At 39.7% G+C, this 22144-nt stretch overlaps 1 protein-coding gene and 3 long non-coding RNA genes across 9 annotated transcripts in view; 1 reads left to right on the top strand and 3 right to left on the bottom strand.

Moving 5' to 3' along the window:
* The window catches only part of LOC112983112 (uncharacterized), a 41859-nt gene that overhangs the window by 1678 nt on the left and 18037 nt on the right, over positions 1-22144 (top strand). For 3 of the 6 annotated variants that reach the window (XR_003259165.2, XR_003259163.2, XR_010389431.1), the window contains 3 exons: positions 374-442; positions 9351-9477; positions 14335-14392. This is a non-coding gene — a long non-coding RNA (uncharacterized LOC112983112). Of the gene's footprint in view, positions 1-373; positions 443-9350; positions 9478-14334; positions 16208-22144 lie in introns of those variants that run through there. The other 3 variants (XR_003259164.2, XR_010389432.1, XR_010389433.1) reach the window with 3 other exon arrangements.
* LOC135328500 (uncharacterized) lies at positions 4752-10896 on the bottom strand. The gene is made up of 3 exons (XR_010389434.1): positions 10538-10896; positions 6623-8964; positions 4752-5948 (listed from the first exon to the last, which is right to left on the bottom strand). It is a non-coding gene; the product is annotated as an uncharacterized LOC135328500 (long non-coding RNA).
* Positions 12736-20739, bottom strand: LMO2 (LIM domain only 2). Its single transcript, XM_026099987.2, has 4 exons — positions 20466-20739; positions 20172-20349; positions 16207-16422; positions 12736-13736 (listed from the first exon to the last, which is right to left on the bottom strand). The coding sequence occupies exons 1-4, from the start codon at positions 20521-20523 to the stop codon at positions 13517-13519; spliced, it is 672 nt and encodes a 223-aa protein (XP_025955772.1). The 5' UTR covers positions 20524-20739; the 3' UTR covers positions 12736-13516.
* On the bottom strand, positions 18688-19512 carry LOC112983113 (uncharacterized). The gene is made up of 2 exons (XR_003259166.2): positions 19410-19512; positions 18688-18885 (listed from the first exon to the last, which is right to left on the bottom strand). It is a non-coding gene; the product is annotated as an uncharacterized LOC112983113 (long non-coding RNA).

The following is a 22144-nucleotide window of genomic DNA, read 5'->3' as shown; positions in this document are numbered from 1 at the left end:
GCAAACTATGTTTCTAGTTGGTCCTAAATGTAACTATTAGATAATATAGCCACAAAAATAATACATTTATAAAGCTGTAGTCCTGTAAAACTAAGATTCCCAAAGCATTTCACAAATGGTGCATTAAGCTTCACAGGCATTCTATGAAGTACATAAATATTAAATAGATTATATCTTTCATGGAAAAAATCAGATAATATGTGACAACCACAGAAAAACTAGAAACTACCTCTCTTATGTCTGTCTCGCAGTGTTGGACATTTAAATGTGTTAAATGTTGAAAGATAAATGTGCTTATTTGAAAAATGAAAGAAGGAACTGTTTCTACTGCATGATTTTACACTAATAATCCTTTTTTTCTTTTCTTTTTCAGATACCGGTAGGATGTTATTGAGACAGTGTGGACTATCCCTGCAACATCACTCAAGTAAGAACTGAAAAGGTACACGCTAGTAGTTGTATGACTGCATTTTTGGTAGCTATTTGGGAGGTTTTTGTCCTTTATAATTTGTATAACTACAAATTTCCCTATAGAGAAGAAAATAGAATAGTAGAAGCATATTTTAAATGTTACTAAAATGTTATTACTTGTATTTGTCTTTGTTCTTTTTCATTCTGTGGTCCAGCATAAAGTCTTATCAGTGCAGAGCTACGAGAAGACACATAATGCTTCATTTTTGTCAGATTTTGCCAAAAGATAGATCCAAGGCCTGTTGAGTATTGCTTCTGGCACTCCAAGACTTGCATAGTTCTAAGGCTTGTGCTGTTGTCAATTGTTGCAGTTTTTTGCAAATAATGAAAATCTTTGGTTTAATTTTCTAATATTGTCTTGAGAGGAAAGAGCTTTTCTCCTCCGCAACTCTGTCTAATTTCATTTTAAAAACATGCCTGAACTCCGTCACGTTTTTGAAGGGCTGAATGTGTTATACTGTACTCTTACTGTGCTCCATTTAATTTGCTGTAGTTCCATGTAAGTGAACCTGACTTGACTTCCATGTAATTCATGTATATTTTGGGGAGAATTTAATCCCTCTAGCAACCAAGTTAGATATTTCACAAAACTGGACAAAGTACTCTCTGTTTTTCTTTCTTTCTCAAATTTCTTCTTCACCTTTTTTTCTCATTCACTGTTTGCTCCCATTTTAGTGTTTAAAACCCTCTGTTATTAATATAAGGCCTTGTCATGGTCTGAATTTTCCTTCACATTCTGAGTGACAGCACACAGCATATCTTTTGCCTGTCAGACCAGTATAAAACATCATACAGGTTGAAAAATTAGAAAACCAAGAGGAGAGGGAGACTGACTAGAAAGCATTCATATGTCATATGCTTACTATATGTGTTATCCCTTATGCATAACAGAAAGCATGTATCATCTTGAACAATTAAAACATTTCTGGAATTTTCAAAACAGAAATTAAAACAATTTAGTGAGTAAAAAGGAAGCCAAATAATCAAGAATTGCTAACTAAGTAGCAACTGCAACAGAAGCAAACAGAGAAAATTAGAAAGGTATCTTAATGATTTAGCTAAGGAAGCTGAAAATGCATAACAATTTACTGAGTTATCAAATTTGATAATCACATATTGCAATGATCACCTACCATTCAAAAAAAGGAGAATTTTCTAACATCATCTTTCCAAAAATTCATAGTTGCTTTAAATTTTGGATTGCACCTACAGAAAATGGCCTATGGGCATAAAAGCCTCCAATCTTAACAGTGCTACAGAATCATTTGCAGTGGAAGAATTCATGAAGGCAATTAGGGGATTAAAGAATGGGGAGTCATCAGATGCAGGCAAAGTATGGGCCAAGCTATGAGATAAGGTCAGAAAAATATCTGAATAGTTTCTCAAGATCTGCAGCAGTACATGGAAAGATGAGAAAGCAGGAAAAGTACTTTCCCACGAAACTGCTGGTTTGGCAGATAATATTGGTGACAGTAGCTGATGGGTGCATATATTTGAGCTTGACGTGTTTGCAAGGAAAGAAGTCACTACAGTTTTGTAAGTTAACTGCTGGTCATTTGAACTGTGGTAATTACATACACATTCTTACCTAATGATGTTCCAGAATAAGTGTTTTAGCTTAAACTGTCTTGAAAGCAGGTTCACATTTAAATTCCCAACATTGCCAACACCAAAATAAATGGACAAAGATAGCTCCATACAGACAACTCTGAAGATTTCTCGATCTTTCTCTCTTTTCTAAGATGGACTGACAGTTAATGGACAGTCTTTCTAGCAGTCAGAGGTATGATTGCAGTATGGGTAAATGTATCTAAGCCAGTTTTACTCTGTGGTCCAAGTAACAGTAAAGATGTATATGGAGCAGCCTATAGTGCTGTTGGAGTTAGTCGCACAGACTATTTATCCACGCTGGTTAGACTATGGGCAGCTCAAGAGTGCATCAGTAAGCTGCCATTTTACTTTCCTAGTGCATATCCTAACAATTGTAAAGAAGACATAGTAAAAGAGAAGCGTCTATTCCTGAGGCTGAACATAGAAAAAAAAAATAATTTTAACACTCACATTTTTAGCATTTAAATGTTTTACCCACAACAAGCTTTGCATTCTCCATCAAATAACTAACAGCGGCACAAACTATGGAAACAAGTGCATTTTTCCAGCTCAGTCTAGACAAAAAGGTTCTTCATTTCAATAATGTATCATAGTTTTTCTTCCATTATCACCAGTTGTAGAGTCTAAATGGCTAAACACATCAGAGGTATTCCTCAGGCTAAAAATTTCTCAGATTACTTTGTGCATGTCATATTTAATCTTTGAAAGATTATGAGGATTCTAGCATATTTCATTTATTTTTACTTGTTGAAAATCTAATGAAATGATACGCTAGGGATCTTTACCACAGAGTGCCGAGTGTCTCTTGAAATGTACCTAGTGTGCTAAGATTTTTATCAGGGAATAGCCAACACTTCACAAGATCAGTTTCTCAATGCTCTAAATGGAGAATAATAAATGGACAGAACTGATACTTTGTGGGAAGTCGACAGCTCGGGGAATCAGTAGTAAGAAAGATTGTGAGGTTCGCTGATGCAGGATTGCTGGCGTGAATACAGAGCACTTTGTTGTTTTGTAGCATGACTTTTGTTGGATTTCGTGATAGGGTTTTGGATATGATTTTATGAGATTCTGACTAGGAGTAAAGCTGGCTGAAGAAATTCCACTCTTAGCTTCTCGTTCCTAATCTGAGCCACAGTTTGTCACCTTCCTGTTTCTTCTAGCATACCTGTTTGTAGGGCCCTGCTGTAAATTGGATTATTAATGTCGTCCATAGTGAAAGTGGGTTGGGGAGGGTCATTTCAATCATCCAGTTTAGAGTACAGCCCCAAGCACCCTTGAACAGGCACAACAGAGGGATCAGTGAATTGCAATATAGGAGTTTCATGCTCCATCGTTTCTGTTGTATGGATAATCAGAAACTCAGCTCTTAACTGAGACCGTTTTATGCACACTACAACACAGAATTTCTTTTAATCTTTATAACTATAAATCATTATTTAACATTTACAGTAATTTGATCTTAATCTGTATACGTTTGGCTGAGTTTGATAAGCTCTGCTCCTTATCTCTGTATCCAAATGGCAGAAGTGGCAGAAGACAATAAGAAACCACAGGATGTAGGTGGGTATAATGTCATTAACATAGTACCCAGCCTCTGCAATGCTTATGACGTGACAGAGCACCGGGTATGCCAAAACATGGGGTTTTGCAACAAGGCTTACAGTGAGTACATTCTGTGCAAGTGGGACACTGAAGCTACACTCATTTACTATACTGCCTCTTACCGCTTGCCACTTAGGAGAAATTTTTATTATTATCATCTATTTTTATATATATTGGTTTTGTTCTTTGCCATGCAAAGATGCAATCAGGTCAAGGCTTCGTAGGAACACCTAGACAATGGCCTTTGCTTGGAAAGCTGATAATCTAAAATTAGCCAGACACAATGAGTGTAACAAATAGTATGGAGGGAATGAGGTAAGGAAAAATCAAAGTGGCAGCTGTATGATCATGCAGTGACTCCAGTGAGTCACATGAACATAAAAGATGTTCAGTAGTCTTCTGAAAGGTAGAGAATTTACGTATGAACTGATAACCAAACCACTTTTTCAGGCTTCACAGAAGTGAATTTCAGATGAGATTTGAAAGATGGCAGGGTGGTAACTAAAGGGATCGGAGACAGAACTTCAGTGAAATGTGTACGTGAATAAACATAAATGAATAAAAGTATTACATATGTCAGACAATTTAGTAACAAATGGAATATCTGTCAGAATACTCTTTCAGGCTTCCCTCTGATAGGATGAAATAACTTAAAAAAAAAATCCCCTTCCTACTACTGCTGTGTAGACACAAACAACAATGACACCCATCTTGAATCTATCTTACACTATGGTAAATTAGCCCTTGACTGCTCTGAGGTCAAGTGAAGCCAAAGGTTGTCTACAGAACAACTTTGGTATCACCAAGAATTTAACCAATTAATTTTTTCCAGTGGTTAGAGAGAAACACTAGAAGCAATTGTAGCTGGAGTCTACTCTCAGCTTTGTCTGTGCTTCTGGACTGTACAAGGTAGAAAAAGTACAGTAATCCAGGTGGATTCCTTAGTACAGAAGGTTGCAAGCTGATTTAGAGCGTCATATTCTCATGCCTCTGAGCCCTGCAGGTCCTGACACAGAAATGAGCTAGAGAAGGATCACTGTGGTAATAAAACTCTATTCTGTCTATCTTGAATTGCCAGATGGCCCTATAGAGCTGCTCTTGAATACGTTGATGGCCTAAGACTGTCAGAAAGTCACCTCTGTTCCTTTCCTATCTTGTGCTAAACAGCTCTGAGTCAAGGTGCTCTGTGACATCAGTCTTGTCTATTTTTACTAGCAAATTTCTGTCTCTCAGATTCTTAACTCTGAAATGGTCTAAAATATTTATGTATGTTTGCAAAGTTATGAATACTACTTAGAGAATAATTTTAATAGACTGGGCATTTTTCTTCAGATGAAAGAATCCATGTTAACATAATTAAACTTAATTTGATTAACTAATCAAACTTAATTGAGTCAAAAAGACAGTATTAAGCCTTGGGAATATTTATAATTTCATTATGCTTACAACCTTTTCACCATATGTGATGCATGATGCAAGATGACATGGTATAAGGGATGTGTGAAAGACTGCTGAAAGTAAGGACTGGAGGAATATTGTTTCATGATCTTGTAGAAAGTGTTAGGGCCCAGGTTCTTTAGACTGAACTTTGCATTTGCCTAAAAGTTCTGAAGGTCTTTCTTTACCCAAAGTCCATGCACCCTAGGGAAACTTGCATTGTTATTGATTCTTTCCTGACTTAAAGAAACCAGCTGTATGAACCAGATAGCAGCTCACTTTGCAGTTCCACACATTCTTTCTTTGGATTATTAGCTGAGATGGTTAACAAGGCAGCCAGTTAGCCCTGGTTGCAGTGGTGGGGATTTTTGTGCTGTAAACACCTTAACACCTGTGCACTAGGAACAAGGCTGAGCCCAGTGAACATTCATCAGATGTTGACAACAATAAATTATTGAGGTGTTGAGCTAGATTTGAAGAGGTAGCACAAAGATAAAAGACTCCAGAGACCCTTTGCAATTCCCTTAGTCATCCATTCCCACTGAAAGCTTCTCTTTTGAAGTTTCCAGGAGGCCTCATATGACCTTTGGTCGTCCTTTTGGTAAAAACTCTTATCTGTCTAGTGCAGCCCCAGTCTCTTTTTTGCTGTTCTACTCAAAAACAGTTATTACGGGATAAACAAACTGTGTTTGCTGATGCACGTTCTCAGTTTCCTTATCAGCTGAACAACATGCTTCTCACGCATGTTGGGTCAAATTCGCTCCTGGTCCAGCTCCAGGAATTCCAGGGGAGCTGCGCTACAGCTTCCTCGGCGCTCACACCTCCTGAGTATGAAAAAGGCATAACCACTCTATGACAAACCATTGCTTTACAAGTGGGACTTAGAATTTCCCACTTTTGCAACGCGTCCTTAGATTGATGATTCCACATCTTGGCTATTTTAATAAGCTACCAACATGATATGTAACACTATTTTATGTAGCTGTCAAGACATTGCAAGATACTGACAGACTGAAGGCTACATTTCTTATTGTAGAACTTCAGTTTTAATGTGATTGTCTCTTTAACATAAATATAAATAGGTAAATAGTCTGTATCTCAAAACCAGTTAGCAGGCAGTGTAAAATACATCAGTAAATTTATCTAATATGAGGTGAAAGACACATATCTGAAGAGAAAAGAAAAGGAAAACCGTAATCTCAGCCCAGAATCAGAGGCCTGGAAAACTCAGAAGGCTGGAGACTGAAGTTTAGGGCTCAGCTGACCATTGCCCAGGAGATTTCTGCTCAGACTGGTTGTTAAGAGTCAGCCAACATGGTTGAGAATCTACTCCGTATACTAAGAAGAATCCAAACCTACTGCCACAGAAAGGCAAAATACATCTTGTTACTGATATCATATGTCATTGAAGCTATATAGACAGCAGGAGTCATCATACTGCATTTCACTACTATGAGTATCATCAGTCAGTTATGAATAAGCTCATCTAAACTCTCACCTGTTATATGTAGGTGCTTTTGCCTTGTCTCCTGTATCTCAGATGCTCATTTGCTGACATGCTACACTTGTGCCTCCAGTGTCGTTTGGCTAATCCAGGCCTTTTCACCACTAGTAGCCTGGCACCCATTTGTGGTAGCTTTCACACAGGAGAAATGCTTTTACATTTTTGTCCTTTAGACAGAGGGCTGCAATGATTAACCAAACAAGAAAACAAAGGTCTGTCTTGATTTTCAGGCTTCTTTCATAGCCTTCTTACTCACAAGCTCTTACCAAACAAACCAAGAAGATACAGCCCTGGAGAGAAAACATCCCAGCAGTCATGTGAAGAGTAGCTAGCACAGGGCTGCTGGACTACAAAATCCAAATTAATTTGGGTCATGTGTTAAAAAGGTTATTCTTCTATCAACACTGTAGAGCAACAGCTACTTTTTGCTGACTCCAGTTACCAATGTTACAGCATTCCCTTCCCCCTGACCTGTTCCAGCACCTTCACAGAAATACAACTTTTTGCACTTCTTTCACCCCTGCTTACAGGCTTTCACTGAGTCACACCAGTGTACAAATGTAATCAGAATATGTCAGAGAAAGAGTAGAGATGATCATTAAGTATTTAGCAAAAAAGCATTTTCAACGTTTCCATTAAAAAGGAAAAATCTTTTTTTCCTGAAAATCTTAAATAGATTTTTCATGCATGATGTGTTTTCTAACAAAAAGTTTATATATATGAAAACCAAGTTTTCAGCAGAGAAACAGTGTAATTGGAGTTTTTTGATCATCCTAGCTACTGAGTAAAGTCTTTGATTATCCTTCAATAATGATCCTTACTTCTACTGTTCAAAGCTGTTGGCAAAGAACATAGATAAGGGGGCTTAAGGGGGCTTCAGCATTGCTTGAGTATTGCCACAAACAGTGAAATGGTGAATCTTCATATGTGAAAAATAAACCATAGTTGTCATCAGATGCATTTATTTTAGCAGAAATTCATCTTGCAGTTCCTCACTTACTTTTATGACCCAATGCCCAAATGTCCTTGCAGGCTGCTAACTCCTGATTCTGCAAACATGGCTGAACTTTACATACTGTAGCAGCTGGTCTCTTGTACAGAGAGGAGAATACTTCATCAGTGCATCAATCACTTTCATATATAACTCACAGAAAGCCACCATATAAAATATTATTTGAATGTTCAAACAGTATTTGAGAATGTAGGAGATTTGTATCCACACTGCTGGGTAAGTGATGATGTGCAATACTGATGCCTATTTCACCAGCAGAGGCAAAACAGCCCATGGCTGAACGGTTACACACAAGGCACGATATCTGAGTTCTGTTCTTGTATAAGTTTGGCTGAGTTACTATGTGATTTTTAGGCAAGTTATGTTAATCTTGTGCCTCAGTTTTCCCACCTATGGAGTGGGACTTGTAGCTTAAAAAGGGAAAGAGTGATGGATTAAGGCCATTAATGCCTGCAAGGTACTTGAAGAGTGTTGAATGGAACATGGTATACTTCTGCAAAACATGTTTATTAATTAACTGTCAGAGATCTGCTGGTTTATTATGAGCCTTTCAGAGATATGCCCTCTAATTAGACTGGTACAAAGCAACCCACAGCAGGAGGCAATAGGCTGCTTCAGACAAGGTTCAGCTTTCTTTCAGTTTAACCTTCATCTCGTTGACAGATTTCTGAATCTTAATTTAATTACAATTCCTTAAATGTTTTCTAATATCATATCTCAATCTCTCTGTTCTGTATCTTTTCATGGTTTCTTTTTTGTCATGGGGCAAAGGGATAGACAGTTTGTTCCGGTGTCCATTAAAATTTCCATTGCCTGCAGTGCAGTGTGCTCTATAAAAGAAATGAACCTGCTGCAAGTGAAATAAGCTGATGCTGCACTGTCTTCTTAGAGCAACAAAAATCTTTATAGATTATTTTTCTAAGTGTTACGAATCTCCTTCCAAGTCACAAGTCACCGTTATCAATTAATATACTTAATAGTCTCATTTTCAATTCACATGGAGGCCATACAGGGTCTATGCTCATCCTGGCAGATGCTTGAAAGCCTTGCCTTTCAGAGATGAAATGTTACCTTTTATATGATGGGGGTAGTAAAGGGGGTGATTCAGGAGCAGAAAGACATGTTAAAGTGCAGCACCTGAGGCCTTCTTGTTTTCTGAATTTACAGTCTCAGACTGGCAGTCGTATAAATGAGTGATGCTCTGTGATGTTCTTCCCGAAGCAGGCTACGAAGTTGGCAGGGAGTCTTCAGTTTTGTGCTGATGTGTCCAGAATTCAAATAATTTGATTCTTGGATATAATGACAGTTGGAGGCACAGTATTACCTTGAGAAAAGAAATGGGAGAGGCAGCTGCTGTATCCTGTATTGAATTAACAACCGATTCCCATTTACTCTCTCCACTGAAAACTCTATTATGCAGGGTTCTTATTGCCCTTATTCAAGGGCATGGAATTAAAAAGTGATATTGATGGTAATGCTCTCATCTTCCTACCATGACATTGAATAATGGGGACAAAGAAGGGAAATCTTGAATGATGATATGCCTTTTAAAATACTGCTGATATTGAAAACATTTAAGGGACAATGCATTTGAATATCAGCTGATAAAGTAATATTCAGATTATTGTGCTTTTTTTCCTATTACTTTATATAATTTTGCTTTTATTTTTGTCATTTTTTGTGAAACATTTTATTTTCTTATAATTTCAGGAGATAGTCTGTACTGTAAGGAATATATTTGAAAGGAGGATGAAGGTGAAGTGTTGGTTACACTAATTCCAGGAGAACACTATTCTTTCTCCTCCTGGATCCAAGGAAGAAGAGTTATCCATAACTTGTGAGTAGTATGAGTTACGAAACTGACTTTAAAAAGTGGTAAGCCACAATAGTTTGGTAAACAAATCTAACAGCAATAGAAATGCTAGGAATGACTATAATGTTTTCCTTACATCTTTATACTTAATAGTTGTTTATGTTTTTTTTTAACATCTTCTCTTTGCTGATGCACATACTCCATGTTCTGTAATGTCTAAAGGTTTGTCTGGCTGGGAAAACTGCATCAACAGACTGCTATAATTATACAGGCAGAGTAATAGTATTGCTCAAGCAGAGACTGTTTCTCCAGCTTCAGCGTCATTTTCCACTTTAGCTTAAGGCCTTTCTGAAGTTACATAGACCAGATTAAAATGGTGGTCTTATAAGAAAATAAGAATATCCACCTTGGACACTGCAGCATCTTTCCATTAAAAATGTTTTCATTTAGGTTTTAAAAATTATTTTTCTGCGAGGATGATACTAAGTGTATTTCCATTAGAAGGTTTTAAAGAATTTTACAAAATAAGTAATAGTACCCCATTTTACAGCTGGGCAACTGAGGAGTAGAATTTTTAACCAGATTTCCACAAGTCACATAGGAAATACTTTCTGATGTGGGAACAAAACATATATCTTGCTCTCATTAGCACAAAACCACAAAGCCTCTCTGAACTGTTGACACTGCTACCTAATCTCAACCCCGGTGTTAATGAGGCCACTTACACTCAATTTTCAGTCAGATCTGAAAATGAGAGTCAGATATGAGGTGGGATCACAGAAATAACTCTGCAGTATGCCTGAGTCAGGTTAAAACTTGCACCATAAGGGGATTAGGGAATAAGTGCCAAAACTCTTATCTGTAATGATCTCAATTGATTCTGACCACGTCAATGCTATCTTCATACTGGTATAATTCTGTCATTTCTGTTACACCATCATACTCTATGAGATCAGAATGTGGCTGAAAACCTCTTTAATAGCAATTCTGAAAAGTCAAAATCATTGCTTACTTTGTCAAAGTGAATCTCATTTTATCTCTCCCATTTCCCCTAGCATAATCATAAATGTCAGCAGAACACTACCTGCTATTTAAAATCCATGGCATTCAGAGATTCTTCAGTTGGCAGGTCCATGTGTTATATTACAGTTCCAGACTCCCCAGTGCATGACATTCTCTTTGATACCAGTTTGTCTCAGTATGCCATTAATATGTGACTACAGAGATCAGCTTTATAGCTGATTGCTATCTTCCTTAAAATTATCTTGCTATGAACTAGCAGATGTTCATGAAGTTGTAAGCGCTTCTCTCCCCTGCTTGTACAGTAGTGCTGTCAAGGTATATTTACCTAGGGAAAGGAGAAGCGTGAAAGGAGAGGGGCTCTGCAGGAGACATAGCAACAGCGTGACAGGGTATCGTGACCTGGAAAGCTTTAAAGGCAGCTGCCACTAAGTGTTGTTACTCCCTTGTCTGGTGATGTGGAGCTCGCTACGTGTATGTGCTCCCACACACAGAACTGAAGGATGATTGCGCATCTGCACCCTGCGTTAACATCGTGGTTACGTCCAGCCCCGCATTTTCAGCAAGCTGTGTAAACTAAGGAACAGGGATATTGAGACTCAGTTTCTAGCTGGACAGAATGTAAAGAGCTACTGATAATGAAGAGAGATGATAGCTGTATTTTCCTTGTTCTGGGTCCATAGCCTTATTGCCTGTGCTGGCCTGTATGTATTTCAGGCTGTTATAATTACACCAGCTGCCTATGGCCTCCAGAGGTCAGCCTGTCACTCGAGAAGAGCTGAATTGCAGAGCACTGAGGCTGTGTTTTCTCCCTTCAAACACGATCCTGTTTTTGTCCCTTATATAGTTTCCAACTTCAGCAGTAGTAAGAAGATTTGAAGCTTTTTGCCCCCAACACTAGTTGTGACAACAAAGCAAGAAAAGAGCTCTCAGAAATGCCATTTTAAAAGTCAAGATGTTGGCATTGATTAGTACCACCACTTGGATAAGAGATCCTTTAAGTGACAAATTTACTGAAAGGGATCTGACAAATAGATATCCATGTGTTTAGATGCTACTACTTATACTTTAGTACTGATGGGGTGAATGGACATACCAACCATCTTCTAAGTGGGCTGTTAGGCTTGTTCAATTTTTTGCAAAAAGCTTGATTTTTGAATACATGCTTGAACATCACATGCAATTGTAGTGAGACTCTCAAAAAGGATAAAGTAGAACTAGAAAATGTACAAAGACGAGGAATAGAGGTTATCAGAGATGTGGAACAGCTTTCATGCAACACAAAACTTAGACTTTATCTCAGAAAGAAAAAAGTTGGAGGGGATACAATATAGGTCTTTAAAGTCTGGTATAGTGCAAAGAAAGTCTACAGAAAATGACTGTTCATTATCTCCCACAATACAATGGGCACCTAGTGAAGTTATCAGACAGCAGGTTTTAAAATAAACACATCATGGAATTAAAATGTGAAAATTATTGCTTTAGGACATTACAGAGGCTGGAAGTGTAAAAGAGTCAAAAAAAAGGGACTAGGCAGACTCATGGAGCATAGGTGTATGAGTCGCTACTAAGCAGAGGGGTCTGAAAGCAAGATCAAACAAAGGAAGTTCCTGCAAACTGGAAAGGCTTCATGGAGAATATCTCATTCCATGCTTGCTTTGCTCTATGCTTCCCTAAGCAGCCACTGCTTCTGATTGTTGGAAGTAAGGTATCTAATGTCCACTTTTGTCCAGACCAAGCATGTGTCTCCTGTTCTTAATATTACTATTCAGATAAGAAACTTCCTTGTAGCTTAAGAAGCAAGGGACAGCAGTCTTTGCAAGAAGGGCTCTGAATTTAATTCTTTCTAACACTAGCAAGTATTGATTGACTCTAGTTTTATTATACTGGATTCAATAATCCAGAGTTAAATTAGGACCTGCTACCTTTCTCGGAGACCCTAATCCTACATGGCGTCTTCTGAGATGAGATGGCCTCTGTCTTTTTATTGCAAAGGAACCCCCAAATGGTTTTCTCTGTGTGGCAGCCAGCCACAAAACATCCTCAGAAACACCAAAGAGCTGCAGTGTCACACAATACTATCTGATCTCTCCTTGTCTTGAAGAACTCTACAAAGCTTATTCAGACCAGTCAGTGTTTTCATATTACTAATTTGAAACATGCCCTGAAGCGAATCAAATGTGTCAGCTGTTAGTCCAAATGTAGAAACCCTGCTACAAAAAAAATCCAGTCCAGATCCAAAAAAAGGAAATAACACTCAAATCTTCTGTTATTTTTATTAAAGCTGCAGAGTCTTACTACACACAACAAATATTTTATCGATATAATCTAAGTTAATAAAATAGTTGAACAACTCTTTAGATTTATATTTGTATAGAAATGATCTGTGGAACATCTCATCTTGAAACAGCAGTGCCTGAAAACAACTATTCAGCAGGATATTTTTAAAGAACAGTTTGAGACCAGAGGATGCACTGTTCATTCTCACAGAAAAAAAATCCATGCAGAAATAACCCCTACCCTCTTCCCACTTTCTCTGCTATCCAAAGTGTAAGGCCTTGTAGAATGACCACATAAATGACTGGCCCTTTTTTTCCAGTATCCTTCCTTATGTCTACATGAGGAGGTGTTGTCTAAACCGAGTAACTAAAAAAAAAGATGGAAAGAAAAATCAGTTGCACAATCCTAGTCTGCAGGTGACAAAGTCATAACATCTCTTTACATCAGTCACTACTGTATTTCCAGTTACAAGAATTGATTATCCCATTGTGTTTGTTCCTCAACTCTTGCCTACATGGCTGATGTCAGTTATTGTCAATATGCCTTTTTTAACAGAAGTCAGTCTATCTACTATTGCTTCAGTCTCCTTTCTTCACTTATATGTAGTTTAGATTCTGCGTAGTGCTGCTTGAAAAGGGCCTACTCTGTGGTATTTCCCCCCACTTTAGACAAAGCACATAGCTCAAGTGATTATCTTCTCATTGCAGCTATGCATCTGTGTCACCTGTGAGATGTCTTTTATAGACTATGAGGCATGTCTTTGCTATATCATCCCATTTATCTTAGTCCACTCATAGATGTCCTGTTCACACACTATGTCTGAGTTGATGAGGAGATATCTGTCCCCAACACAGAAATGCTTCTGGCAGGCAGCACATTTGAAGCATTCAAGGTGATACACTTTGTCCTTCACCCGCATGGTCATCTCATAAGCCCGGATTCGCTTGTCACAGGAGGCACAGAGGCCATCTTGGCCAAAGAGCCTAAAACAACAACAACAAAGAAGTAAGCAGATTTCTACTGCAGGAGAGATGGGGAAAAATAAAAAAGGACACAACATCAGTGCCTTGTTCCATTAGTCATAGTATTGACAAGATACACAGAGGTCGCGTGGAAAGCTGCTGAGCAGAGCTCTAAACTTTGCAATACTAAAATTTGAAGTAGCAAGTTCAAGGTCCTCACCTATTTTCAAAATAATTGATTTTTGTGATCAACAACCTTATCCTGAAAGTGTTGAGCAGCTTCTGTAGGAGTAAAGGTTCTCTGGATCATACCATAAATTTGTGCCATGTTAATACTTGCTTTCACTTGTACAATCAATAGAAATTACCTTTCAGTTGATAAATTTTGCCTCTTTTCAGCTGTTGCTATTGTACAGTTTACAGAAAGTTGACAAATGCTGTGATTTAATATTCCACCACGTTTTTGTTGCCTCTGCATTTGAGATTCTTTCAAACTCAAACATTTTATATATATGAAATCACTCCTCCTCAGTTTCAGAAGGATACATACTAAGACCCTCTAGACACCTATGTTAGCCCAAATAATTCTATGATCTGGATTGCTCTTTCATCCACACAGAGAAACCCTGTTGAGATCATCATTCTTGTGTTGTCTGTTAAAAGGAGCCTCTAATGAATGCACTGCATAGCCCTCTCATAGCCTGCACTACCACACTCAACTGGAACAGTCTGACGTGCTCAGCTATGTGTGATGACAGTATGAATGCCAGCCTTCCGTGCGGTCTGCTGATTACAGAGTTTAGAAGTCCAATCATTAATAAATAAGCACGAATATATTATTTTCTTCTTATAAAAGAAGGGGAAAAAAAGGGGAGAAATGCAATATATTACTTGTTCAAAGTATATGCTATTAAATTTGACTTCTAAGTTTCCATAATAATTCTGGAAATTGTTTGTCCCCCACTATACTTTTCTTACATATACTGAATTTGCTTCATATAGCCTTCTGAGTTGGAAAAAGAATACCCACTAAATTAAGTGAGATATTGAAGGGGAAAATACATCATTTCTTTTGTCTACCAGGAGATGTCAGTGTTCACTTCTGCCCAAAGAAAGTAATAGAAGGTTACACAAAGCTGCAAATTTTCTTAGTAAAAGAAGATAATACATGTCACATTATTCAGTAAATAAAAACATTCAATTTCACTGCAGGAAAATAATTGTATTCCCATAGGGTTTATTGCTTCCATTTTAAGAGATAAAGAATTTGGAAAGTTCATTAGTCAAATGTTGTGTATGCAGAGTATTTACATTTGTCTCATAAGCAGAACTCAATTTTTCAATTTCTGCTTGCCAAAATTCCCATTGGGAAAGCTCTGGGATACAATAATTAGGAACTCTACTGAGTTTTTGTTTTAGTTTTTACTGGCAGGTAAAGTAGACATCAGTAAGGTAGCTGAAAAAATATAAAATACCAAGTTATTCTATTCCATGAACTTCCTGTAGCACTAGGGATCCATTATAACAAATGGTATACAACCAGCACAGCAAAGATCAATACGTTTAATTGTAGTCAAGAATATAAAGATCCTATATTATCAATTTGTTGGGAAATATATAAATCTTAATGTAATTTTCCTACTTACAAATTTTGACAAATCAGATAGGCAGAGAGATATTAATTAAAGTATTTGTAACAAGTGGATCTGTAGGATCTGATTCAGCAAAATGTGTAAGTTCATGTCTACTCAGGTCCAGGCTTAAGAATGATAAAAATCTACTGGGTCCAACTTAGCAGGATCAAACTTTCCTGTACTGAGCAGTAGCTCTGCAATAAACATACAGTACACAGTGTCTTTCTGCTTGAAGTGTTCCAGAGGACTTTACCAGTGATGCCAAAACATCAGTCCATGTCTGAAAGACAGTTACTTCAGAAACCATGCAAGTGCAGACGCCTTGCTGATTAGTGGAATCAAGCATCTCTTATTTAGGTGGTATTACTGCATTGGCAAAATGAATTGAATTCAATTACCTAGAATACCATATTCTTAAATGAGAGAATAAATGATCTTTCATCAGTAGCTGATCTTGGCACTTGCTTTTATATACATTTCAAGTCAAAGGCAATACTTGTGGAGGCACAGAACTACTTAAAACCATGTCAGGGAACTGGCTTACTGTCAACTTGGAGGGAAGAGTCATTCTCACTGACATTCATCACATTTTCCCAATTCCCTCCTAAGAGAATGCCATGCAAGTGCTGATATGGCACGGTTGGCTTGGAGCTATCAGATGGGTCAGCATCACTTGGCAAATGGTGTTGTGTTACAACTGTGACTGCTGTGAGCCTTTACGCTTATGAGGTAATCAAAGTGAATCCCTTATGGATCTCTATTCACTACCTCTACATTCATTACATTAATGAGCAAACCTGAAATGACAGAAAGAAGAGGAGCTAGGGTAGGATGAGTGGATTGGGGAAGTTGTATACCTGAGATAGTCCCTTCTGCAGAGCTTCCTGCCCAGTTTATAATACAACCGTCTCCCCACTTCTCCAAGCCTGCACCCGCATAGGTCGCAGCTGAGGCAGTCCTCGTGCCAGTACTGATCGATGGCTTTCAGGAAATACCGGTCCCCGATGTTCTGCTGGCAGCCACCACATGTCAGCAGTGAAGGGGGAATTTGGAGCACTTCATCCACTGGCTCCCTGAGAGAATGAAAGAATCATTGGAGAAAGCAAATGTACTTTGAAACCATGCAATTGAGAAGGAGGAGATGGAAAAATGAAACAAAAGGTTGGCTAAGTTAGAACGTGTATTATGTCCTCATTTTTTCTCTCAGCAAAGTGAAGGATTTATCCCCTTCTGACATGAGAGGGAGCAGAACTTTGCTCTTCTTTTCCTTTAAGAAAGAAATTTAAATTTAGGGAGCTAAAGCATCAGAAAATTTGCTAATTTTTTATTTTCCTGCAAAGAATAATGCATAATCGTGACAATCTCTGTATCACCCATGTGCATTCATTGCTGTAAAGATATTTAGTATGTTATTGGCACATTAGTATCTGTGTAGTACATCATTTTTCTTCTGCTGGACGGAATGTGAATTGCTCAGTCATGAGTCTTAATCCATGCAACTCTATACAAGAAATAATTCTCCCATAACATGATTCTTACATGATTGAGGGCTACACTTTTTCAAAAAGATATCTGGATTCACTGTTTCTTAGAAATGGTGATTGTGTATCTGTGTATACTGATGGATACCAGCAACTACAAAGTCCTAGGACCTATTATAATATTCTTGACATTTTCAAGTAATTTTGTGTTGTCAACGACATGTAGCAACTCTTTCTTTTCGATGAAGAGAATAACTTTTTTCCAAAAAGATTTTTAAGATTTAACAATAAACACCTGTAAGTAACCTGATCAACCCATATAACCTCTGGATTTACCTCTAAATTGCTGAGAAATCCCAGCATTACCATAAAGCATCTGTGCATAAACCCAAAAATGCACGAGCCTATGTTGTAAACCTCATCTTGCAATCTTTTGCCTGTAGTGCTGCTAGAATCAAAGGGAATTCTGTCTCTCTGAGGGCCAAAGGGCTCAAAAGGATACCAGAGAATGTCCTCGAGGGCTTTTACACAGAATCAGCTTTCTTTTGGGAAATATAAATTTATAGACTAAGTCTGGAGGTGGCATCTCTCTGAACAGTATTCAATGAATAAATACAATAGATGAGACTGTTGCCAAACTGATTTAAGTTTTGCTGTTTTCTTTAATTTTATCTGATCTTACTGCAGGACTTCTTCACATCCTTCTGCTGAATGTAGCTAAGGACATGAATCCCATGAGATGGTTCTCATCCAGGTTCTATGCCAACAAAACTCTAGTGATGTCAAACAATTAACTGGGATTTACACATCCCTGCGTGAAGAGAGGCACAAATCTTTATGGTGATATTGCACCAACTATTCATGCATGATATTTTTTCCATTTTTAAAAAGCTCTGAAATCTAGGATGGTTCAGATAATACCAGGGGATAAAGCAATAATCTTCTTCAAATCTACTTTCTTAAGGAGTTCTCTTCCTTACCTCTTTGTGTAATTTTACAACTTCTGCCAAAAAAGATCAGCAAAAATTAAAAGAAAGGTGTGTGAGCTCAGTTCTGCAAGGTTTGCAATGACCTGGCACTGCCACAGAGGGCCTCATCCAAACCCCAGGGAAGTTAATAAAAAGACTATTGGATCAATCCTTTAAGCATTTGCTTAATTTTAAACCTGTGGCTAGTGAGAAGGAAGTCATTTGTTTGCACATTTATGCTCATCTGCTTTGCTGGATCTTGACCAAGCAGCTCAGTGACTGGCAGATGCAGCCCCAAATTGTATAATACATTATTCAGTCCTCACTGTTGCATGCTGTCTGTCAACACTTTGTTTCTGTCGCTGTTCTGCCCTCACCAGGCTGCTGGGGGCAGAGTGGAACTACACTGAGAGGCAAGAATCAGGCTACTCGGAGTTTCCAGCAGGCCACCGGAAAAATTATTTTGCTGCTGTCTCCAGTAAGTTTACGTAGAGCGTTCTCAACACTTATTTACTGGGTCAGCAGTTTTCTAGGCAAAAATTACTTTCTTCAGCATGCAGAAATGACCGGTGGTCGAAAACTTGCATGCTGAGAAACAGTTTCCATTTAGACAAGCTGAGCCTTAAGATATTATTTGATTATATCCCGTTCTGGTGTTCACTCTGCAAAGTTTAAACTGCTATGCCCTAAAAGTTTGGTTGTAACATCCCCCTCCTCCCAGCTCTCTGTACTGTGCATTTCCATTGAAATGGTGGGGAACTCTGTATGTAATCAGGCTCTACTTTTTCAAAGTTTATTCCTTTGTGCCACATGCTGCCTTTCCTAATGCGTGAGCTCCACTCGGACAAGCTCCGAGAGCCTTCCACTAGAACATGCAACTATAAAGGAATAGACATTATTATCCTTTATTTGAAGCTTCAGATGTACCCCCAAATATTTCATCGTATAGATGGTTCAGGAGTCAGAAGCCAGTTCTCTGAATGCCCTGAAGTCCGGAACAGGCTGACGGATGTTTACGCAGAACAGAATTTCTGTTTTAAGCATTAGCTTTTTGATGTTCATAGATTTCTAAGCCAGTACGTAGTCACTAGAACACAAAGCAGGTAAATAAATAAATGCTGCTAAAACTTTGTATTTCAAACCTGGATGCCGTATACCTAGGAGGTTAGATGATAATTTCTTAAAAAGAGTGTGAAGTAAAAGAATATAACAAATGCAAAACGTCAAATGTGACATGGCATGAATCGATTTAATCCACATAAGAAACAGTTCATGTGTTCACTTGGGGCTTCAGGTAAAGGCCCCAAGTGAAGCAAATCACAAATGACTAAAGTTTACAAAGAGTAATGTTTTAAGCCTTATCTGAAAATGGGGATTTTACAATTTTTTTCTTCTCTCTTATCATGATGCCAGACAAGTATAACTGCAGTTATGCAGATGCACAGCACTGAAGTGTTACTCTGAGTGACCATGCCTCTTGCAAGTATGGTGACTGCGGGTGCTCGGATTCAGAAGGGATGGGAGGGCTGCTGAACACAGACTGAAAACGGGGTCATAATGTGAGAGTCGGTCCCTTCCATGAATGTGAAAAATAGGGAGGAAAATTCTCACCTTCTACATCCTTCCCATCAGTCAAGGCTTTCTGCATGGCCAGTGCCTTTGCAGAACACCCTGCCCCCACCACAGCAGTTCATACAAGCTCTTGAAAGTTGAGAGCGCCTCGCACTATGAAAATGTGGAAGTTGGGCACCCATCAGATAACAGCTCTGACCTTTCGCTGTAATCAGCTACAGCGAGCAGGGCAGATGAAACATGGGGCAGAGGGAGAGTCTCGAAACGAAAACAAGTTAAGCGCTGGAAAGCATTATGCCCGAATCGCCTCCCGCGCCCCTGCCTCCCAGGACCGGGCAGAAAACGCCGGGAGGCTGCTCCCAGCCGGTGCTTCCCACAACTCGGGGGCTCCGGCCAACCTGTCACCCGGCGTCAGCTCCACGTGCGGCCGCGGCCGCCGCCCGCAGCCCGCGGAGGCGCCGGCGGCTCGGGCAGCCCGCCCGCCCGCCCGCCCGCCGCGGGCCCGGGCTGGGCTTGGAGCTGGGCCTGGGGCTGGGGCTGGGGCTGGGGCTGCGGCGGGGAGCGCGGCGCGGCTTCGCCCGCGGGGCGCTCGCACGCCGGGGGCAGGAGCGGCGGGCTGCCGTGCTTCGCAGCCCCCTTCGCGGAGCGCCCCAAGCAGCTGCCCGGGTGACACACGCACAATGCCGGGCGCGAGGGAGCTCGCGAAGTCGGCGGCGAGCGCGCCTCGGCGCTGGCGAGGATCAATAGGCATCCAAAGGCACGGACAGGGGCGGGAAGGCTGAAAGAAAAGAGGCCACTTACTCGGAAGGATCGAGGCTTTTCCTCTCGATGGCCGATGACATTGGCAGGGATGGCTCCTTTGTAGTGTGCCTGTGGTGGGATCTGCCCCCGCTGCCCCCGCACAGGCTGTCTGCTCGCGAAGCCTTCTCGCCAGCCGAGCTGCCCCTCCGCCCCCCAGTGACATTCACAGGATTTCCTCCTGCAACACCAGAGAGAGAAAGAAATATGGGCCGGGGCCGCCGCCGCCGCGCCGCTGACCCCTAGGCGCTAACCTCCCGTGCGCGCCCCGCCGCCGCCGCCGCCGCCGCCGCCTACCCCGCGGCTCCCGGCGCGGCGCCCCGCTCAGGCTCGCCGCCCGGGCAGCTCTGAACATGCTCGGGAGAGGGGCGCCGAGGCTGCCGCTGCGGAGATCAGCATCGTGAGTGTTGCTCTGCAGCTCGGCCCCGCGGCTCTGGTTTCATTTCCTTTTTCCTGATCACGATTCAAATACAATAGAAGGAAATCACACTTAAAGAGACAGCTGCCCGTTTCTTAACTGGACTCCTGGGGATTTAGCAATACAAACAGCAGCATCACGACTCCGTCGCTCTCTTAAAGAGACAGAGCCCGTCTCCCCAGAGCTGCGGCTGGCAGCTGACTTGGCGTTTTCACAGGGCGATGCAATTTAGGAATACTTCATCGGTGAGCAGGGGCTGCCCAGATAGTCGTGCAGCCTGAAAATGATACGAAGGGCTTAAAAAATTGAACTGCCTGGTTCCATCTTTATTGCCTTCCTAGCTCCACGCATTGCCAAAGCACCAGAGTCGCGGTCTCCCTTCTCTTCCTCTCCTTCTCCTAGCTAGGCACATGCCCACACGCACGCATGCTTTCCTACAGTACTCCGAGATCTACACATAAAGACGCTAGGTAAGACACTAAGTATTATCTTCTACCTAGGATTCAAATTGGCCAGCTAAACTGTACTCGTCTCATTTCTTATTCCATAGCGAACATTTATGGGTGTCTTTTCCTAGGTGTCCCCACCTAGTTCTTGGTAAGTCATATAACAAATTTGTATCTTGATGCTGTTTGATGGTAATGAGCTGTAAAAGCTTGAGAGTACGAAGTATTGATCTGTAATTAATCACAGAGAAGCTAAAGATGGGAAAGTCTTGCTTGAACATCTCTATTTCCCCTCCTATCCCTTCTCCCCCCTCCTCTCCATCAGCACAGCACATCCCGGAAAGGACTGATTTACAGTGCTAGAGTGAAAACTATTACAGCAATTATAGCGTTTTCCCATTCTCTGTGGCATTAGATACTGGCCATAGCTAGAGGCAGAATACTGGATGAGATGAACTGCCTGCCCTGTTAAATCTTTTAGATACAGTAAGAAAGATCTGTAATAAAGCACTAGTGAATAGTACTGGAAATCCTTAACTTCTGTATTAATTCCCAGATCAGAAATATATTTGATGTCTGTTTTTATGACTAGAGTCTCATTTCTTTCAGCTTTTTTTTTTTTTTTTGGCAGCTAGGGATATAATATCTGAAATACATTAATAAACCTGATTCGAAGATTAGTAATGTATGCAGAAGGACTCATTTCAAAGGGCTTTGAACCAAGCTCTCACAATTCCTTAGAGCCATCACTGGTCATTAGAACACTTATTTCTTGTTCTTTAGAAAAGAATTCTTATTCTTTAAAAAAGAATTCTTATTCTTAAAAAATAAAATAAAAATGCTAAGATAAATAAAAAGATATATAAAATATAAATAAAGGGGATTCTTACGCTGTAAAAAAGTTATCTTCACTGTATTTTAAGCTGTTACAGTATGACAGTCACTCTTATAACCAAAAGTTTTTGTTAAAGGAAACAGCTTCTTTGTTAGGTTTCACAGGATTGAATTATAAGATGAATATTTCATTTCATATATATTTACATTGGGATCAGAAAAGTAAAAAGTAAACCTTTCAGGCAGAAAGAATAATTAAACTATTACAGGACAGAAAA

This window comes from Dromaius novaehollandiae, chromosome 5 (assembly GCF_036370855.1).
Source record: "Dromaius novaehollandiae isolate bDroNov1 chromosome 5, bDroNov1.hap1, whole genome shotgun sequence".
Taxonomy (NCBI): domain Eukaryota; kingdom Metazoa; phylum Chordata; class Aves; order Casuariiformes; family Dromaiidae; genus Dromaius; species Dromaius novaehollandiae.
The sequence above is the reverse complement of the archived record's forward strand: the minus strand, read 5'-3'. Positions and strand labels throughout refer to the sequence as shown.